Genomic DNA, 16,357 nt, shown 5'->3' with positions numbered 1-16,357 from the left:
GTACAATTACTGTCATCATTTTACAGATGAGAAGGTAGATTTGGAGATGCTGATTTGACCAGGGTCACACAACCAAGTAGTGGATGGTGCTGTGTCCCCAGCCCAGGACTCCTGAGGAGCCCCCTGCACACCCTAAACATCCACACGTCTTCCACAAACACACACACACACACACCCCAGTGCTGGGGGATGGGGTGGAAGGCGGAAAGAAGTCACGTTTTTCTCTGCAGATGGTCCCTACCTCATCTGGTATCCAACAGAAGGAGCTGGATTTGCCCCGGCGCTGGGGAAAAACCCTTGGGCAGAGACAGAGATAGTGCACTCAAATCAGGGCCAGTTTCACGGGCTGGCGGCAGGGCCCGACACTTAACTTAGAGGGGCCCCGGGGTTTCGGTTTAATGCTCTGATATCGACTTTTGAAAATTCGGTCTTTTTTTAATAAGGGGCGCCACGTTTTCATTTTTCACTGGGCCACGCAAATTATTTAGCGAGTCCTGACTACCCTGATCCCGTGTACGCTGGACTTTAGGTGCAAATGAAGGGATTTTCGAGGGTGATATCGAAAAGCCTGTGCTGGGGTTGGCGGGGGCGGAGGGGGGGGGTGGTTGGACGCTGCAGGAGCGCAGGGCGAGGCTGTGGAAGGCGCCACACGCCACCTGATCGGGTCTTCGCGGTAGGTACCGTGATCTGGGGGTTCCATAGGTGACCCCTCTAGGCCTGGAGGCGACCAGGCTACCCGAAAGGGCGGAGCAAGGGCGGGAGGCCTTGACCTGTGGGAGAGGTGGGCTCACGGCAACAGCAGGAGCGCGCGGGCCGGGGCGCCGGAACAGCAGGCGCGTAATGCCGAGGAGCGGCGGGCGCGCGGCCCCGGAAGCGGGGAAAGGGGACGCGCGCGCGCCCGGGGCGGGGCTCGACGCCCGGCTCCTCCTCCGCGCCGGGCCAGGCGGCCGCGGCCTTTCCCGGCAGCTCGTAGGTCTCAGGAAAAGGAGCAGCTGGAGGAAGAAGCGCGGGGGCTGGGCGGCTCCTAGGGTGCAGCAGCGCCACAGCCCGCATGGAGCCCAACGTGCGCTTCTGGATCACCGAACGCCAAGTACGGCCCGGGCCTGGCGCGTCTGGGGACGGGGAGGGCGTGGGCCGCGCGGCGTGGAGTCGCCGCTGGCCGCGGTGACCTTGGGCAGGCCACGTGGTCGCAGCACCCGCCTTCCCATTTCAGACCCCGGGAGGGGACGAAGGAAACCCAAGCGTGCCGGATGCCGACGGCCATGGCTGTTACCGTGCGTGGCCTCTGCCCCAGGCCTCGCAAGCGAGGGTCGCACAGTATCCCCCTGCAGATCGCACGAACTGAGGAGTCACTCCCCACCACTCAGGGGTCTGCCTTCCGCTGCCTAAGCTGTTGCTGGGCATCAGGTTGGAGAGGAACAGGTCCTCCCAGGAGGCCCCAGCTTCCCCGAGTCTGTAGGCTCAGCCACCGGACAGTGAGACTCGGGGCTGCGGGAAGCCGCCATGGCCGGAAAGTAACCTGGGCCCCATCTCAGAGTGGGGCTGGGCGGCGCTGTCCAGTAGAAATAGGATGGGAGATGCAAAGGTAATTCCAAATTTCCTAGCAGCCACGTTAAAAAACGTGGCTTTTAAAATTTTAATTTTAATAATATATTGCATTTAGCCCAACAGATATAAATATTAACATTTCAACATGTCGATATAGAAAATTATGAATGAGGTATTTTACCTCCTTTTCTGTAGGAAGTCTTCGAAATCCCGTGTATGTTTTTACACATACAGCACATCTCAATTTGGCCTGGCCACATGTGGCTAATTGGACAGCACAGTTCTAGAGTGTTCTCTCTCAGCCTTTACCTAAAGTAGAGTCTAGCCTGGTTCTCTTAGGTGGGGATGTTGAGGAAGGACAGGGTACTCAAGGTGTCCTGGCAGAGCCAGGCCTCAAAGCTGAAACCACTGCAAAATGTGGGGACTTTTAGGAGCAAACCATGCCTGCTTTCTCCATATGTGAACTTCCTTTATTGAGCCTTCACTGGGGTGTCTGGTTCTTTATGACTAGAGTTAAGCCTTATAACCACCGCAGGAGGGTGAAGAAACAGATTCTGAGACCTTTCTAGGTAGTGCTTCAAGGTCATATGTGGGGTGTCAACATAAGCCCATTTGACCCCAAAGGCTGGGCTTTTAACCCTCAAGAGCACTTTGATATTGGAGTGGTTAAGAGCACAGGCCATTGGGTCATTTCCTGGTTGGGTTTCCTTGAATCCATTCGTGAGTCCTTGGAAGCCTCAGTTGCCTCACCTGTAAGATAGGGTTGTTGTGAGGATTCCAGGAGATGCTGCAAGAGGAAGGCCCTATTAGGTTCTCAAAAATAATGTCGACTGCTCTTATTACCATGTATCTTGGTTTTTCTGCTGCCATTAACCTCTCTGGTGCTCTTGCCCCTCTTAAGTCTTTTATTCAAAGATTTCTTCAGTGGACAGAATTATTGGATCCTACAAATTTGGTCGTTTCAATTGTAAGTATTTTCTTGTTTTCAGAGATAGTGAATTTCACATTTTATTCTGAAACGTGAAGACTGTGTGTCCCTTTTGAAAGCAGCTGAGATAACAGAATCCATGTATATTATCATGTTTTTATTCCTTGCGAATGAGCTTGTTGGATTGGAAGGGTGGTGCATAAAAGCAGACGTCTATTTAACAGGTAGTAACAAAGGGGATCCAGACAAACCTCCCTGGTAATGGAGGACAGACTGGCAAAGCTAGTTGCAGACCTTGACCTAGGGTTCTGAGGGCAAAAGGTATAGCAAGGAATTGGGGGAGGTTGTTTAGAGAAGGCAGGGAGGGAGGGAGGGAGAGCCAGGGAGGAAATGTCAGGAAGAGCGGACGGTAAGCAAAATGGGAGAGGGGGGGCCAGGTGGGCCAGGTCACCCAGTTTCTAGGGTTTTGTTTTCTTTTTTTCTGCTGCGCTGCACAGCATGTGAGGTCTTAGTTCCCTGACCAGGGATCGAACCCGTATCCCCTGCAGTGGAAGCGTGGAGTCTTGGCCACTGGACTGTCACGGAAGTCCTACTGGGGCTTTTATTTTAATTCAGGTGAACCAGGCACTTCTTGAAGGTCCTTGTGTGTCATTCAGACGAGGGGGGTTTGTACCTAGCCAGGTGGTGAGTAACCAGAAGGGACCAGACTGAGAGCAGTTCCGGGGATGGATGGCTCAGCTGTCCAAGTAAAAGATGAGAGTTTGAACCAGCTGTGGCTGAGGGATGAGGAGGAGGAGAGACCCTGTCACCAGCAGTGACCCTCGGGGCCAGATCCACAGGGATGCTCCTGTCCTTGTGCTCAAATGTTCCATATAGTCTTGTTTATAATAGAGAAAAACAAGAAACAAGCTGAATGCTCATCGGTAGGGAAATAGAGAAATACAATGTAGTATATTCACGCAGTGGAACTCTGGTTAGCTGTTAAAAATGATCTGGTGATCGACCTATGATATGAAGTGAGAACATACGATATGTGTGATGTTAAATGGAAAAGCATGGTATCCCTGATGTTTTGTAAAGAAAGCAAGATGCATCTCGTACAGCATTTATGCAAATTACAACATAAAAAACCAAAACTACATATTTGTTTTATGGATACATGTATTCATGTATGTACAAATATAAACAATGGGCTGGAAGTTTATACCTTGAATTCATAATAGTGGTTACCTCTGATAGAATGGAGGGGAAATTGAGACTGGGGGTGATGGATCTTTTGGGGGAAAAAATTAGAAACAAATATAACCGAATGTTCACAGTTGTTAATTCTGGGTGAAGGGATTGTATGTAATCATTTTTTAAATTTCCTTGTTTAATTTTTTTTCTCAGATTAAGTAAAAAAGAAGAGAGGAAATAAGACTGAACTGATTAGATGTGGGTATGAGAGAGAGAGAAGGGACTTCCAGGTTTCTGACCTGTGTAGCCAGGAGGATGGTGACAGTCAAGAGGAACCGGTGGATGGGATGGGGCAGGTGGCAGCAGCAGTGGGGTAAGCCGCTGGAGCTGTCTAAGAAGCAGGGTGGGGGACTTCCCTGGTGGTCCAGTGGTTAAGGAGCTTCCAGTGCAGGGGGTACGGGTTCAGTCCCTGGTTGGGGAACTAAGATCCCACGTGCCGCGAGGTGTGGCCAAAAAATAAATAAATAAAAATTAAAAAAAAAAAAGCTGGGTGGTCTGAATCTGAATGACACACAGGGCTATCTAATGGAAACTCAGGGAGTACAGAGGCTTAGCTCCACGTTGCTTTAAAATTAAAATCAGGTGTGAGTGAACATGTGCTTCTTAAATCTGTGGATAACTCGGAACAGTGTTGAGATCATTGCTTGATTTCCTTATCTCCGATTATAGGAAAAAATAGAAAAATCAAGGCAGCTATTGTTAACACACGAAGATGCATCCGGAAGTGACCTGGAGGACAAAAGGGTATGGCTCTTATTCCCAGGTGTGCCTGGCTCAAGGCTGAGTGGGGTTGCCTTTAGGTGATTTTACTTGCATGGTCTGAAATCAGGTGGGATTTTGCCATTGTAAACACTGCCCAGTTGGGTTAGCTTTTTAAATGTAGGTAGGATTCCTTCTCGTAAACCAGATTAATATTAGTTACTAGTGTTAGGAACTGGTATTAAGAAGAAAAGGCATAGGGTTCCTCCTGTGTAACAGATATCTGCAGTTGCTATATCTGTTGTGAGGATTCTCTGTAGCTGATTCCTGGAGCCCCACGGCAAATTCCAGAATTCAGGCAGGCCTCCAGAGTCAGAACCTACTTCCTACTAGAGGCAGCGAGGTTATAGTCCTGCCCAAAGACTCAAACCAAGTGTTTGTTATCTACCTTGCAGTGTACGGGGCTTTCCGGAGGCCACAGACATCAGTCCCTCAAGGCAGCCTGCGGAAAGCGCACACATTTTTTTTTTTTTTTTTTGCGGTATGAGGGCCTCTCACCGTTGTGGCCTCTCCCGTTGCAGAGCACAGGCTCCGGACGCACAGGCTTAGCGGCCATGGCTCACGGGCCCAGCCGCTCCGCGGCATGTGGGATCCTCCCGGACTGGAGCACGAACCCATGTCCCCTGCATCGGCAGGCGGACATCTCAACCACTGCACCACCAGGGAAGCCCAAGCTCACACATTTAACTTGGTTTTTCTGAGAACTTGTTGGGGCCTCTGAGCTCGCAGCCTGGCTCTGTTAAAAGTGACTTGGCTAATGGCGTGGTCTGTACACAGTTCACTCTGCTCTGAGCCAGGGGAGGCTCGCTGCGCTCAGGGACTCACCCGAGGGACGAGTTAGGTGTTGGCCTCTCCTAGGTTAGAGACTTGGGGCTTTTTAATGTTTTGGTCATTTTCATGTGGATCTTCTCTTTGCTTCCTGTCAGTTCATTCGTTTGATTCATCTGATTCACTTGTTTTGATTTGTTCAGTCCGTGTGGTTGTTGCCCTCTAGTCTGTGAAAGGTGGAGCAAAGATGGCACCAGAAATGAGACTGTAGAGGAGATCGGCTGCTAAGCCACCTTTGAAAGCTATTGCTTGGTTTTTCTCTTTTTAGGTACAAGAAGCTTGGAAGAGAAGTCTCGTAAGTTTCAGCCCCATCCTAATTTTTAGCCTAAGGTAACAAAACCAAACATCAGACTCACCTCTGTGTTCACCCTTCTGAAGTCCACAGTGCATCCTGACAGTAGCAAGCTGATCCCTGGTCCTTTTCGACCTGCAGGTGAGTTGATTCTCATTTTCAGAGTGGTTTGCAACCTTTAGAAAACCTTGCCTCCCTCTAGTCAAGTGTTTGGTTCCCCTGGCAAGCAGCCCCCTTCCTTAGGTGCTTTCCCAGGGTCACTGCATTGACATTATCTCAGGTGTGGTTGAAAGGGGCTTGTTATGAAGAATAAGAGACACTCCTTTCACCTTTATCGGCCTCCTCACTTAGGAAATTTCAAGAATTTTAGGCTGTGTGCCAGGAGCAGGGATGAAGAGCAAGTATGTGTCTTAGTCTAAGTCCCAGTGTCACAGATGTATTGAATTCATGTGGAAGGGTGAACAAGGACTTGGAATAAGGGACCACGTACCTTCATTGGGCAGGAGCCTGGTCAGATCTAGCTCTGCTGTACTGATTTAAAGTTCTGCCACGTGCACAGCTATTATTTTTATTAGGAACAAAACAGCATGTGTAAAAAATACCCTTTGATGTCCATGCCTTCGTTCGGCCTGAGAAGAGGTTTTTGGGTGGGTGGTTTTCCACCCACTCTGCTGTCACTGACCCTCTTGTCTTTTTTGCCAGCTCTCCTGCCTTTCACGGCGCCCATGGTGAGTAAGCTGCTGCTCACCGCTCTGAAGCTGGGGGCTTAGGAAGATGTCCCCCCATCTCCTAAGCTCAGTGGCTGGTGTCCTCCAGCTCTGGACCTCTGTCCCGTGACTGCCTGATAGATGGTTAGGAGCCTGCACCTCCGATCCTTGTCCACTCCCCACCCCACTCCCACATATCCCCCCGGGCACCAGGGCCTCTTGAGGGTCCACAGTGTCATAAGGTAATCCTTTCTTTGAACACCTAGCGTGTGCAAAGCGCTATGGAGCAGATTGATGAGTTAAGATGTGCTCCCTGGCACAAGCCCGTGTCACTGGCTGTCACCTTCTCCCCGCAAGCCCTCCCCTTCATTCAGGCCCTCCCCTGGAAACCGGAATCGCCCCCAGCGAGGCCGTCCACCTTGGCTCTCATGAGGTGCTCTCACCAAGTGACAGCACCCCTCTGCCCCTGCAGGTGCTGCTTCTTAGCTGCCCTGCTCAATTGCCTGGAGATGGGGACCACTGTGAGGCACCCAGGGGCTCCCAGTGCCCGTGGGTGCCCATCCAACATCACCTGTCCACTGCCCACTAGCCCCCTGCATCGCACCTTCCTCTACTTTCCCTGCTCCTGGGGTCTCAGGTCTGCATCTCCCTGGGCAAGTTCTTTGCTCCACAAGCCCTCCCTCCCCCCAGACACTCACAACTCTGCTTTATTTTCTTTTTTATTTATTTATTTAATTGGAGTATAGTTGATTTACAGTGTTTCAGGTTTACAGCAAAGTGATTCAGTTATACATATATACCTATTCTTTTTCAGATTCTTTTCCATTGTAGGTTATTACAGGATATAGAATCTAGTTCCCTGTGCTACACAGTAGGTCCTTGTTTATCTGTTTATTTTATAATGTATATAGTAGTCTGTATCTGCTTTATTTTCTTTACAGGTATTTCTGTCAATGCTGCCAGTAAAAAGTCTAAAGTCCATGATTTTACCTCAGGTAGCAACTCTTTCTATTTCATAATTATTGAATGTTTTGTGCTTGAAACCAGAATGTGACATGTTAGCCTCTGTCTTCCTGCAGGTTTCCTTCTACACGTACAGTACAGTCTTCAACATTGTCAATGGAAATGCAAGTTATGTGAGTATTATGAGGCCCAGAGGGTATGCAAGTTCATATTGTTTCTTTTGGCGATTTTGTGTGTTTAATTATCTTTCCTGGGTAAAACTCTGGTACTTGCTAAATATGAACTTTTGTTTTTCCCTAGGATCGTCGCCCCCATGAGAGTATCTTAGTAGGAGCAGGAGTGATTGCTTCGTCCACCTTTTTTGGAGTGTGTATTTTAGAAATCTGTCGAATCTCTTTTATTGCTCAGAATCAGAATTTTACGTTCTAACTTAATTTAGAAAGTGTGATTAAGACACAAGAAAATAAAAGTCGTCTGTAATCCTATCGCCCCAAAATTGTGTGATTATGTTCCAGGTTTCTAGGCATGGGCTCAGTACTGTTATCTTTAAAAACAAATTATTTCAGGGGACTTCCCTGGTGGGCCAGTGGTTAAGACTCTGCGCTTCCACTACAGGAGCTGTGGGTTCGATTCCTGGTCAGGAAACTAAGATCCTACACGCAGCGCAGCACGGCCAAAAAAAAAAAAATTTATTCATGTTTATAAACATGTTACACAAATTGTGTATTGCTTTAGATGTCAGGATACTAATAGGAGAAAATGTCGATTTCAGAGTCCAGTAAGCCTGGGTTCACATCTTGGCTCAAATTCTTAATGGCTTAGTGACTCTGGACAAGTTCTGTTACCTCTCTTAAGTCTCCAAGAGTTCCTCTGATGATCAGGGAGAACATGTCAGTGTTGCAGGAATTAAAACAAGAAATAATGGAGAGCACTTGGCAGGGGTCTGACCTGTAACAGGAAGTAAGTTGACACTAGCTCTCTGCTGGTCCCGTGCAGTAATGATTTTTCTCTCCTATTTTCTAGTTATTCCCTCGTTTGCTCCAAGTAAGATTTTCACTGAATAGCATTTTTAGCAGAAGCGTCATTCCTGTCATCATTCTCGGTAAGCAGGGAGGCTCCCTCCATCTTCGGGGATACCCAAGTCCCTGGGCCACACTGTAGCTGATGAGGGCCGCTGTTTGCATCTTGCCAGTGCCCCCAGGCCCAAATTAGGTCTTTGGTTTGAGAGGTGACACTCTCTCTGTAGATACCCCTTCAGTTGTCCAAGGGTGAACACAAACCTGGAAACACAAATTACATTTGAAAGACTCTGTACAAGCCCTGTCCATGTATTATTTCATTTAATCTTGACAACAACTTAGGGGTAGGTAATGTTATTATTCCCATTTACAGATGAGGAGACTGAGTCAGGGGGAGGTTAGGGAACTTTTCTGGGGTTTCACAGGGAGAAAGTGCTGGTCTAGGGGATTCCAACCCAGTGGTCTGACTCCAAGGGAGTGACGGAGATATTAACCAATTGTTTTAAGTTTGCCAGCCAGCAAGTTCACTAGTTCACGCTCCACATTTGGGTTTGGGAATCATAGCAGCTTGAAGAGTTAGCAGAATTATGTCAGTGGTAAACTTTGGGAAATTATGTTACAGAAACTTGGTCAAACCAGCTTCACTAGGGACTTCCGCAGTGGTCCAGTGGTTAAGACTGCGCTTCCACTGCAGGGGGCACAGGTTCGATCCCTGGTCAGGGAACTAAGATCCCACTTTCCACGTGGCATGGCCAAAGAAACATTAAAAAAAAAAAACAACCAGCTTCAGCAAAGCAGGTAGGTGTATTTCAAGGACCCCAGGGTTTCTCCTGGTATCCTGTCAGGGGTGTCAGAACCCGGTTCTAGTTTGTGGTCAGGATCCAAGACTGAGAGCCCAGCAATTCTGACCCTACCCCACAGCCCAGAGGAGAGCTTGGTTGGCCCAGTACCACCCGAGGATCAGGAAGTGCAACCATCAAAGAAACAGGCATGACACCTGAAAAGTTGTTGCTTTATTGGACCGACACTTATCTCTCTGTTGTGTGTTTTCTTCTTTACATCCACAGCCCAACTCAGTGGAATGAATGTGGTTGCATCGAGAAGTTTGGAGCCCCTGCGAGGAATTGAGGTCATGGACAAGGAAGGCAGTGTCATAGGCTATTCCAGAAAAGCTGGGACAAAGGTAGGGGGACACACCAGATGGAGCTGTAAGCTGCTTGCCTTTTGGGCAACGAATTGAATTGCCTGTTTGAGAGCTGGTAACAAATTCATGTCTCCCTTCAACCTTTTCTTATCTGTCTTTTCTTAGGATGCTGAGAGAGAGAATTTACATTTTGTACTCTGATGTTTATTTTTTTAATATAAAAAAATTTTAATCTGTTCTCTGCAGTAAGATCTTTTTCTTTTTATAAATTTATTTTATTTATTTTTGGCTGTGTTGGGTCTTCGTTGCTGTGCGCGGACTTTCTCTAGTTGTGGTGAGCGGGGGCTACTCTTCTCTGTGGTGCGCAGGCTTCTCATTGCGGTGGCTTTTCTTGTGGAGCACGGGCTCTAGGTGTGTGGACTTCAGTAGCTGTGGCATGAGGGCTCATTAGTTGTGGCTCGCGGGCTCTAGAGCGCAGGCTTAGTAGTTGTGGCGTACAGGCTTAGTTGCTCCGCGGCATGTGGGATCTTTCTGGACCAGGGCTCGAACCCGTGTCCCCTCCATTGGCAAGCGGATTCTTAACCACTGTGCCACTAGGGAAGCCCCACCCTGATGTTTAAAAGGTGATGCATTAGTCTGGGTTCTCCAGAGAAACAGAACCAATAGGATATCTGCCTATCCGTCTATCACCTATCTATATATATAGTAAGACATTTATTTTAAATAATTGGCTTGTGCAGTTTTTGTGCTGGGGAATGTGTAGGGCAGGCCTGAACGCTGGAAAGTCAGGAGCTGATGCTGCGGTCTTGAGGCAGAATTTCTTCTTTGGGAAACCTCACATTTTGCTCTGAAGGCTTTCCAACTGATTGCATGAGGTCCATCCACCCTATGGAGGGTAATCAATCTCCTTTACTTAAAGTCAACTGATTGTAGATGTTAATCACATCTACAAAACACCCCCACGGCAACATCTCGGTTGTGTTTGATTAAATACCTGGGAACTACATCCCAGCCAAACTGACCTCTAAGATGGGTCACAGATGGACGTCCACCAAACGTTTGGCCCCTGTCTGAAGGTGAGATCTTGTCCTCCAAGCTCAGCATCTGCCCTCCCAGCCTGCTCTGTACTCGGGGAAGTCAGTGGACATGTCTCTGGGTTTAAGAGAAGCCCTCCATGTCCACCTCCCAGTGGATTTTCTTAGAGTCTTCATCTTTAAGGACCAGTCTGCTCTCAAGAATGGCCTGAGGAAATCCAATGCTCTGACCTAAAATTCCTCTAAAAGGCCTCCATTTCTAAGACTTCTTATTGTTAAATAGTTTACTCTTTTGCTCAATCCAACACAGTAGCTTCTGTCTGCATTCAGCTCAAAGAACCTGCAGTAGTCTATGGTTTCATTTGGGGTATAGACTTTAAAAAAAAAAACGACCTTTCAGGAAGTGAGATCTTTTTTGATCTCAGTGAAGTGACTTTAGCTAAAGAACTGTAACGTGAGGCAGTTGCTCACAAAGCAAAGAGAGTAGCTGGGCCTCTCACAGTGTCTGCGTTCAAGGGGGCTCCCTGAGCCAGCTGGACCTCCTTCCGCCCAGAATGCTGGTGGGAGAGGAGGTTAGATAAGATGGCCTCTCAGTTGATCAGTAAATACATCATTATTTGGCTCATGAAACATGTTACTCTAAATCCTGTCACCGATTTACAGAGCTGAATTGTAAACTGGATACGTGCTGCAGTATTCCCACCAGCCCGTCTTAATAGTAGGTCTGGAAATAGTGGCCGCCTTTCTAAATGAGTTACAACAGGGACATCATAATTGCAAATAACAGGAGAGAAGTTGCTGTCAGAAATAAAATACCTTGTTTTGGAAATGAAGGTTCTATGTTTAAGAATCCACCCTAAAGGGTCCACCAGAGGGCAGACAGCAGAAGCAAGAAGAACTACAGTTCTGCAGCCTGTGGAAGGAAAACCACATTCACAGAAATATAGACAAAATGAAAAGGCAGAGGACTTGGTACCAGATGAAGGAGCAAGATAAAACCCCAGAAAAACAACTAAATGAAGTGGAGATAGGCAACCTTCCAGAAAACGAATTCAGAATAATGATAGTGAAGATGATCCAGGACCTCGGAAAAAGAATGGAGGCAAAGATGGAGAAGATGCAAGAGGTGTTTAACAAAGACCTAGAAGAATTAAAGAACAAACACCTAGAAGAATTAGAGAACAAACAAGCAGAGACGAACAATACAATAACTGAAATGAAAACTACACTAGAAGGAATCAATAGCAGAATAACTGAGGCAGAAGAAGGGATAAGTGACCTGGAAGACAGAATGGTGGAATTCACTGCTGCGGAACAGAATAAAGAAAAAAGAATGAAAAGAAATGAGGACAGCCTAAGAGACCTCTGGGACAACATTAAACGCAACAACATTCGCATGATAGGGGTCACAGAAGGAGAAGAGAGAGAGAAAGGACCTGAGAAAATATTTGAAGAGATTATAGTTGAAAACTTCCCTAATATGGGAAAGGAAATAGCCACTCACATCCAGGAAGCGCAGAGAGTCCCAGGCAGGAGAAACCCAAGGAGAAACACACCAAGACACATAGTAATCAAATTGACAAAAATTAAAGAAAAATTATTGAAAGCAACAAGGGAAAAACGACAAATAACATACAGAGGAACTCCCATAAGGTTAACAGCTGATTTCTCAGCAGAAACTGTACAAGCCAGAAGGAAGTGGCATGATATACTTAAAGTGATGAAAGGGAAGAACCTACAACCAAGATTATTCTACCCGGCAAGGATCTCATTCAGATTCAATGGAGAAATCAAAAGCTTTACAGACAAGCAAAAGCTAAGACAATTCAGCACCACCAAACCAGCTCTACAACAAATGCTAAAGGAAATTCTCTAAGTAGGAACACAAGAGAAGAAAAGGACCTACAAAAATAAACCCATAACAATTAAGAAAATGGTAATAGGAACATACATATCAATAATTACCTTCAGGGCTTCCCTGGTGGCGCAGTGGTTGAGAGTCCGCCTGCCGATGCAGGGGACACGGGTTCATGCCCCAGTCCGGGAAGATCCCACATGCCGCGGAGCAGCTGGGCCCGTGAGCCATGGCCGCTGAGCTGAGCCTGCGCGTCCAGAGCCTGTGCTCCACAATGGGAGAGGCCACAACAGTGAGAGGCCCGCGTACTGCAAAAAAATAAATAAATAAATAAATAATTACCTTCAATGTGAATGGATTAAGTGCTCCAACCAAAAGACACAGGCTTGCTGAACAAATACAAAAAAAAAAAGACCCGTATATATGCTGTCTATGAGAGACCCACTTCAGACATAGGGACACATACAGACTGAAAGTGAGGGGATGGAAAAAGATATTCCATGCAAATGGAAATCAGAAGAAAGCTGGAGTAGCAGTGCTCATATAAGATAAAGTAGACTTTAAACTAAAGAATGTTAGAAGAGACAGGGAAGGACACTACATAATGATCAAGGGATCAACCCAAGAAGAAGATATAACAATTATATATGCACCCAACATAGGAGCACCTCGATACGTAAGGCAACTGCTAACAGCTATAAAAGAGGAAATCAAGAGTAACACAATAATAGTGGGGGACTTTAACACCTCACTTACACCAGTGGACAGATCATTCAGACAGAAAATTAATGAGGAAGCACAAGCTTTAAATGATACAATAGACCAGATAGATTTAATTGATATTTATAGGACATTCCATCCAAAAACAGCAGATTACACTTTCTTCTCAAGTGCACACGGAACATTCTCCAGGATAGGTCACATCTTGGATCACAAATCAAGCCTAGGTAAATTTAAGAAAATTGAAATCATATCAAGCATCTTTTCCGGCCACAACGCTATGAGATTAGAAATCAGTTACAGGCTACAAACAACAAATGCTGGAGAGGGTGTGGAGAAAAGGGAACCCTCTTGCACTGTTGGTGGGAATGTAAATTGATACAGCCACGATGGAGAACAGTATGGAGGTTCCTTAAAAAACTAAAAATTGAATTACCATATGATCCAGCAATCCCACTACCGGGCATATACCCAGAGAAAACCATAATTGAAAAAGACACATGCACCCCAGTGTTCATTGCAGCACTATTTACAATAGCCAGGACATGGAAGTAACCTAAATGCGCATCAAGAGATGAATGGATGAAGAAGATGTGGTACATATATACAATGGAATATTACTCAGCCATAAAAAGGAACGAAATTGGGTCATTTGTAGAGACGTGGATGGACTTGGAGACTGTCATACAGAGTAAGTCAGAAAGAGAAAAACAAATATTGTATGTTAACGCATATATGTGGGATCTAGAAAAATGGTACAGGTGGACCAGTTTGCAGGGCAGAAATAGAGACACAGATGTAGAGCACAAACGTATGGACACCAAGGGGGGAAAGTGGTGGTGGTGGGATAGTGGTGGGATGAATTGGGAGATAGGGATTGACATGTATACACTAATATGTATAAAATAGATAACTAATAACCTGCTGTATAAAAAATAAATAAAATAAAATTCAAAACAAAAAAAGAATCACCCTAAAGAGACATATTTAAATAGCTTTATTGAGGAGGAATTTACATAGTATAAAATTCATTGTAAGAGTACAGAGTAAAATTTCATGAATTTTAGTAAATTCAAACAGTTGTGCAACCATCACCACAGTCCAATTTTAGATTTCCATCACCCTAAAAACTTTTCATGTGCCCATGTACCATCACTCCCCCTCCCAGACCCAACCCCAGGAAAACACTGATCTGCTTTAAAATTTATTTATTTATTTGCTTTTGGCTGCGTTGGGTCTTCGTTGCTGCACGCGGGCTTTCTCTAGTTGCGGCGAGTGGGGGCTGCTCTCTGTTGCGGTGCGTGGGCTTCTCATTGCGGCGGCTTCTCTTGTTGCAGAGCGCGGGCTCTAGGCACGCGGGCTTCAGTAGTTGTGGCTCATGGGCTCAGTAGTTGTGGCTCACGGGCTCTCAAGTGCAGGCTCAGTAGTTGTGGCGCACGGGCTTAGTTGCTCCATGGCACGAGGGATCTTTCCAGACCAGGGCTCGAACCTGTGTCCCCTGCATTGGCAGGCGGATTCTTAACCACTGTGCCACCAGGGAAGTCCCCTGATCTGCCTTATATCGTCACAGTTTTACCTTTTCTAGAAGTTTCATACAAGTGAATCATACAGTATTTTTGTGTAGGGGTTCTTTGACTTTTGAGGTCCGTCCAACTTTTAAGGCATCAGTAGTGTGTGGCTTTTTATTGCTGAGCAGTGTTCCATTGTATGGCTGTACCACGTTTTGCTTGTCCATTCCCCAGGCAATAGATACTGGGATTGTGTCCAGTTTTTGGCTATTACATGTGATGCCGCCCTGACCATTTATGTACGACTCTTCGTGTGGATATATGTTTGCATTTCTCTTCAACTCAAATTTAAGTGCAGGGCATGGGTATCGTTGTGAACTGTTCACAGAGCTGGAGAGAAAAGTGACAGCAAATGTTTAATCTACAAGTTGTTCCTCAGCACCTCCTCCCTGCGGGGCGCTGTGCTGGGCTCTGGAGACCCACACCCTCACCAGTCAGCATCCCTCCTCTCCAGGGGCTGGGGGCGGAGAGGCAGCCTCGGGCCCTGCTAGCTACCCACTTATCTAGCCCAGCTCATCGAGAGAAACTTCCTTTTTTGCATGAAGGCCAATTTGGGGTAAAAGAAAGGTTTGATGGTCTGCTCTTTTTTAAGTGTTTATCTTTCTCTTAAGAATAAAGTGTCTGCGACCGTGCGTAAGCATTCTTTTATCACTTCCCTGTCACTGAAAGGTTTATTTTCTTTGGCTAAAATTTCAGAAACTGCGTAACCAGCAATATCTGATTGTAATAGGGCACCTTTGATCAGATTTCAGGAGCCTAGTCTGTGCTGTTTTCCTTGGCCTGGCCTTGTCAGCTACTCAGTTGCAAGCTGTCACGCGTCTTGCAGTGTCTCCTCATGACCGGTGTCTGGTTTGGAATGTCTTCTCTTCCACACGAGACAAATGGAGTGAGGCTGGCCTCGCCTCACTGACGTCGAAACACAGCATGCTCAGCAGCCACTTTTCTCCTCCTGGAGTCAAACAACTTTATCTTGTATTCCTGAAAGTTTATTTAAAAAGCCACCCTTCTTGGCGCCCTCTGTCCTCGTGGGGGAAGGACATTCCCGCAGAGGATTGGGTGAGCTGAGCGTTAGTGTCCTAAGCAGAGAACAGGCGTGCTGGGTACAGCAGAGGAGCCCAGACAGTAGCCCCAGGGTCACAGGGTCATGGGGTTATGAGAGGACAGAAGTGCACAGAACAGAGTTCAGGGGAGGGAGTGGTGGGGAGAGTGCCTGTCCATCTTACGCTGAGCGGTGCTGTGTGTGGAGCTGTGTCTTATCCAGGGCTTAGGTTCTGAAGTTCACACGCAAGTGTCATCTATAGTCAAAAATTTCCCTTGAAAATCTCTGACATTGCTCTTGAGTACACATGATTTTGTGCATATAACCCATACACTCAATCATATGTTTAAATGTTCAATATAGAGAGTAACGTGTATTCTAGAAAAGATGACAACATGGTAGGAAATATACGTACGTGTTTACGCAAAATAAAATTTTATAGCACGTTGTTAATTACACGAGCAAAAGATGGGTGCATACAGGAAGACATATTCATGTTACACGTGGGTGTGATGCCACACCAGTGCACTCGGAGCCGGCCTTCCTCCACTGGAAGGGGTGGGAATAACTTGGGGGGCCTGTTCAGGAGAGGAAGGCCAGTGGCAGAGTCCTGGACTGGAAGGAAAACATGGAGCGGTCCTCAGTGGCAAGTCCAGTCCAGCATTTCCATAAAACGGACTGCCATCTGGTTCTAAGTAAGGATTTGTCCGTAAGTTG

The 16,357-nt window shown here is 46.7% G+C and overlaps 1 protein-coding gene across 6 annotated transcripts in view; it reads left to right on the top strand.

Annotated features, from left to right (window-relative positions):
- The first annotated feature begins 905 nt into the window (after window positions 1-905).
- SFXN4 (sideroflexin 4) overlaps window positions 906-16,357 on the top strand; it is a 26,283-nt gene continuing 10,831 nt past the window's right edge. For 2 of the 6 annotated variants that reach the window (XM_032608716.1, XM_032608715.1), the window contains exons 1-11: window positions 928-1,090; window positions 2,450-2,515; window positions 4,382-4,456; window positions 5,568-5,594; window positions 5,678-5,732; window positions 6,294-6,319; window positions 7,240-7,293; window positions 7,378-7,434; window positions 7,562-7,627; window positions 8,285-8,363; window positions 9,348-9,463. In XM_032608716.1, the coding sequence (XP_032464607.1) occupies window positions 1,052-1,090; window positions 2,450-2,515; window positions 4,382-4,456; window positions 5,568-5,594; window positions 5,678-5,732; window positions 6,294-6,319; window positions 7,240-7,293; window positions 7,378-7,434; window positions 7,562-7,627; window positions 8,285-8,363; window positions 9,348-9,463 (660 nt within the window). In that variant the 5' untranslated portion in view covers window positions 928-1,051. Of the gene's footprint in view, window positions 2,516-4,381; window positions 4,457-5,567; window positions 5,595-5,677; window positions 5,733-6,293; window positions 6,320-7,239; window positions 7,294-7,377; window positions 7,435-7,561; window positions 7,628-8,284; window positions 8,364-9,347; window positions 9,464-16,357 lie in introns of all 6 variants that reach the window. The other 4 variants (XM_032608711.1, XM_032608712.1, XM_032608713.1 and 1 more) reach the window with 3 other exon arrangements.

The sequence above is a fragment of the Phocoena sinus genome, chromosome 16 (genome assembly GCF_008692025.1).
Source record: "Phocoena sinus isolate mPhoSin1 chromosome 16, mPhoSin1.pri, whole genome shotgun sequence".
Taxonomy (NCBI): Eukaryota; Metazoa; Chordata; class Mammalia; order Artiodactyla; family Phocoenidae; genus Phocoena; species Phocoena sinus.
This window is presented reverse-complemented; position numbering and strand designations above follow the sequence as displayed.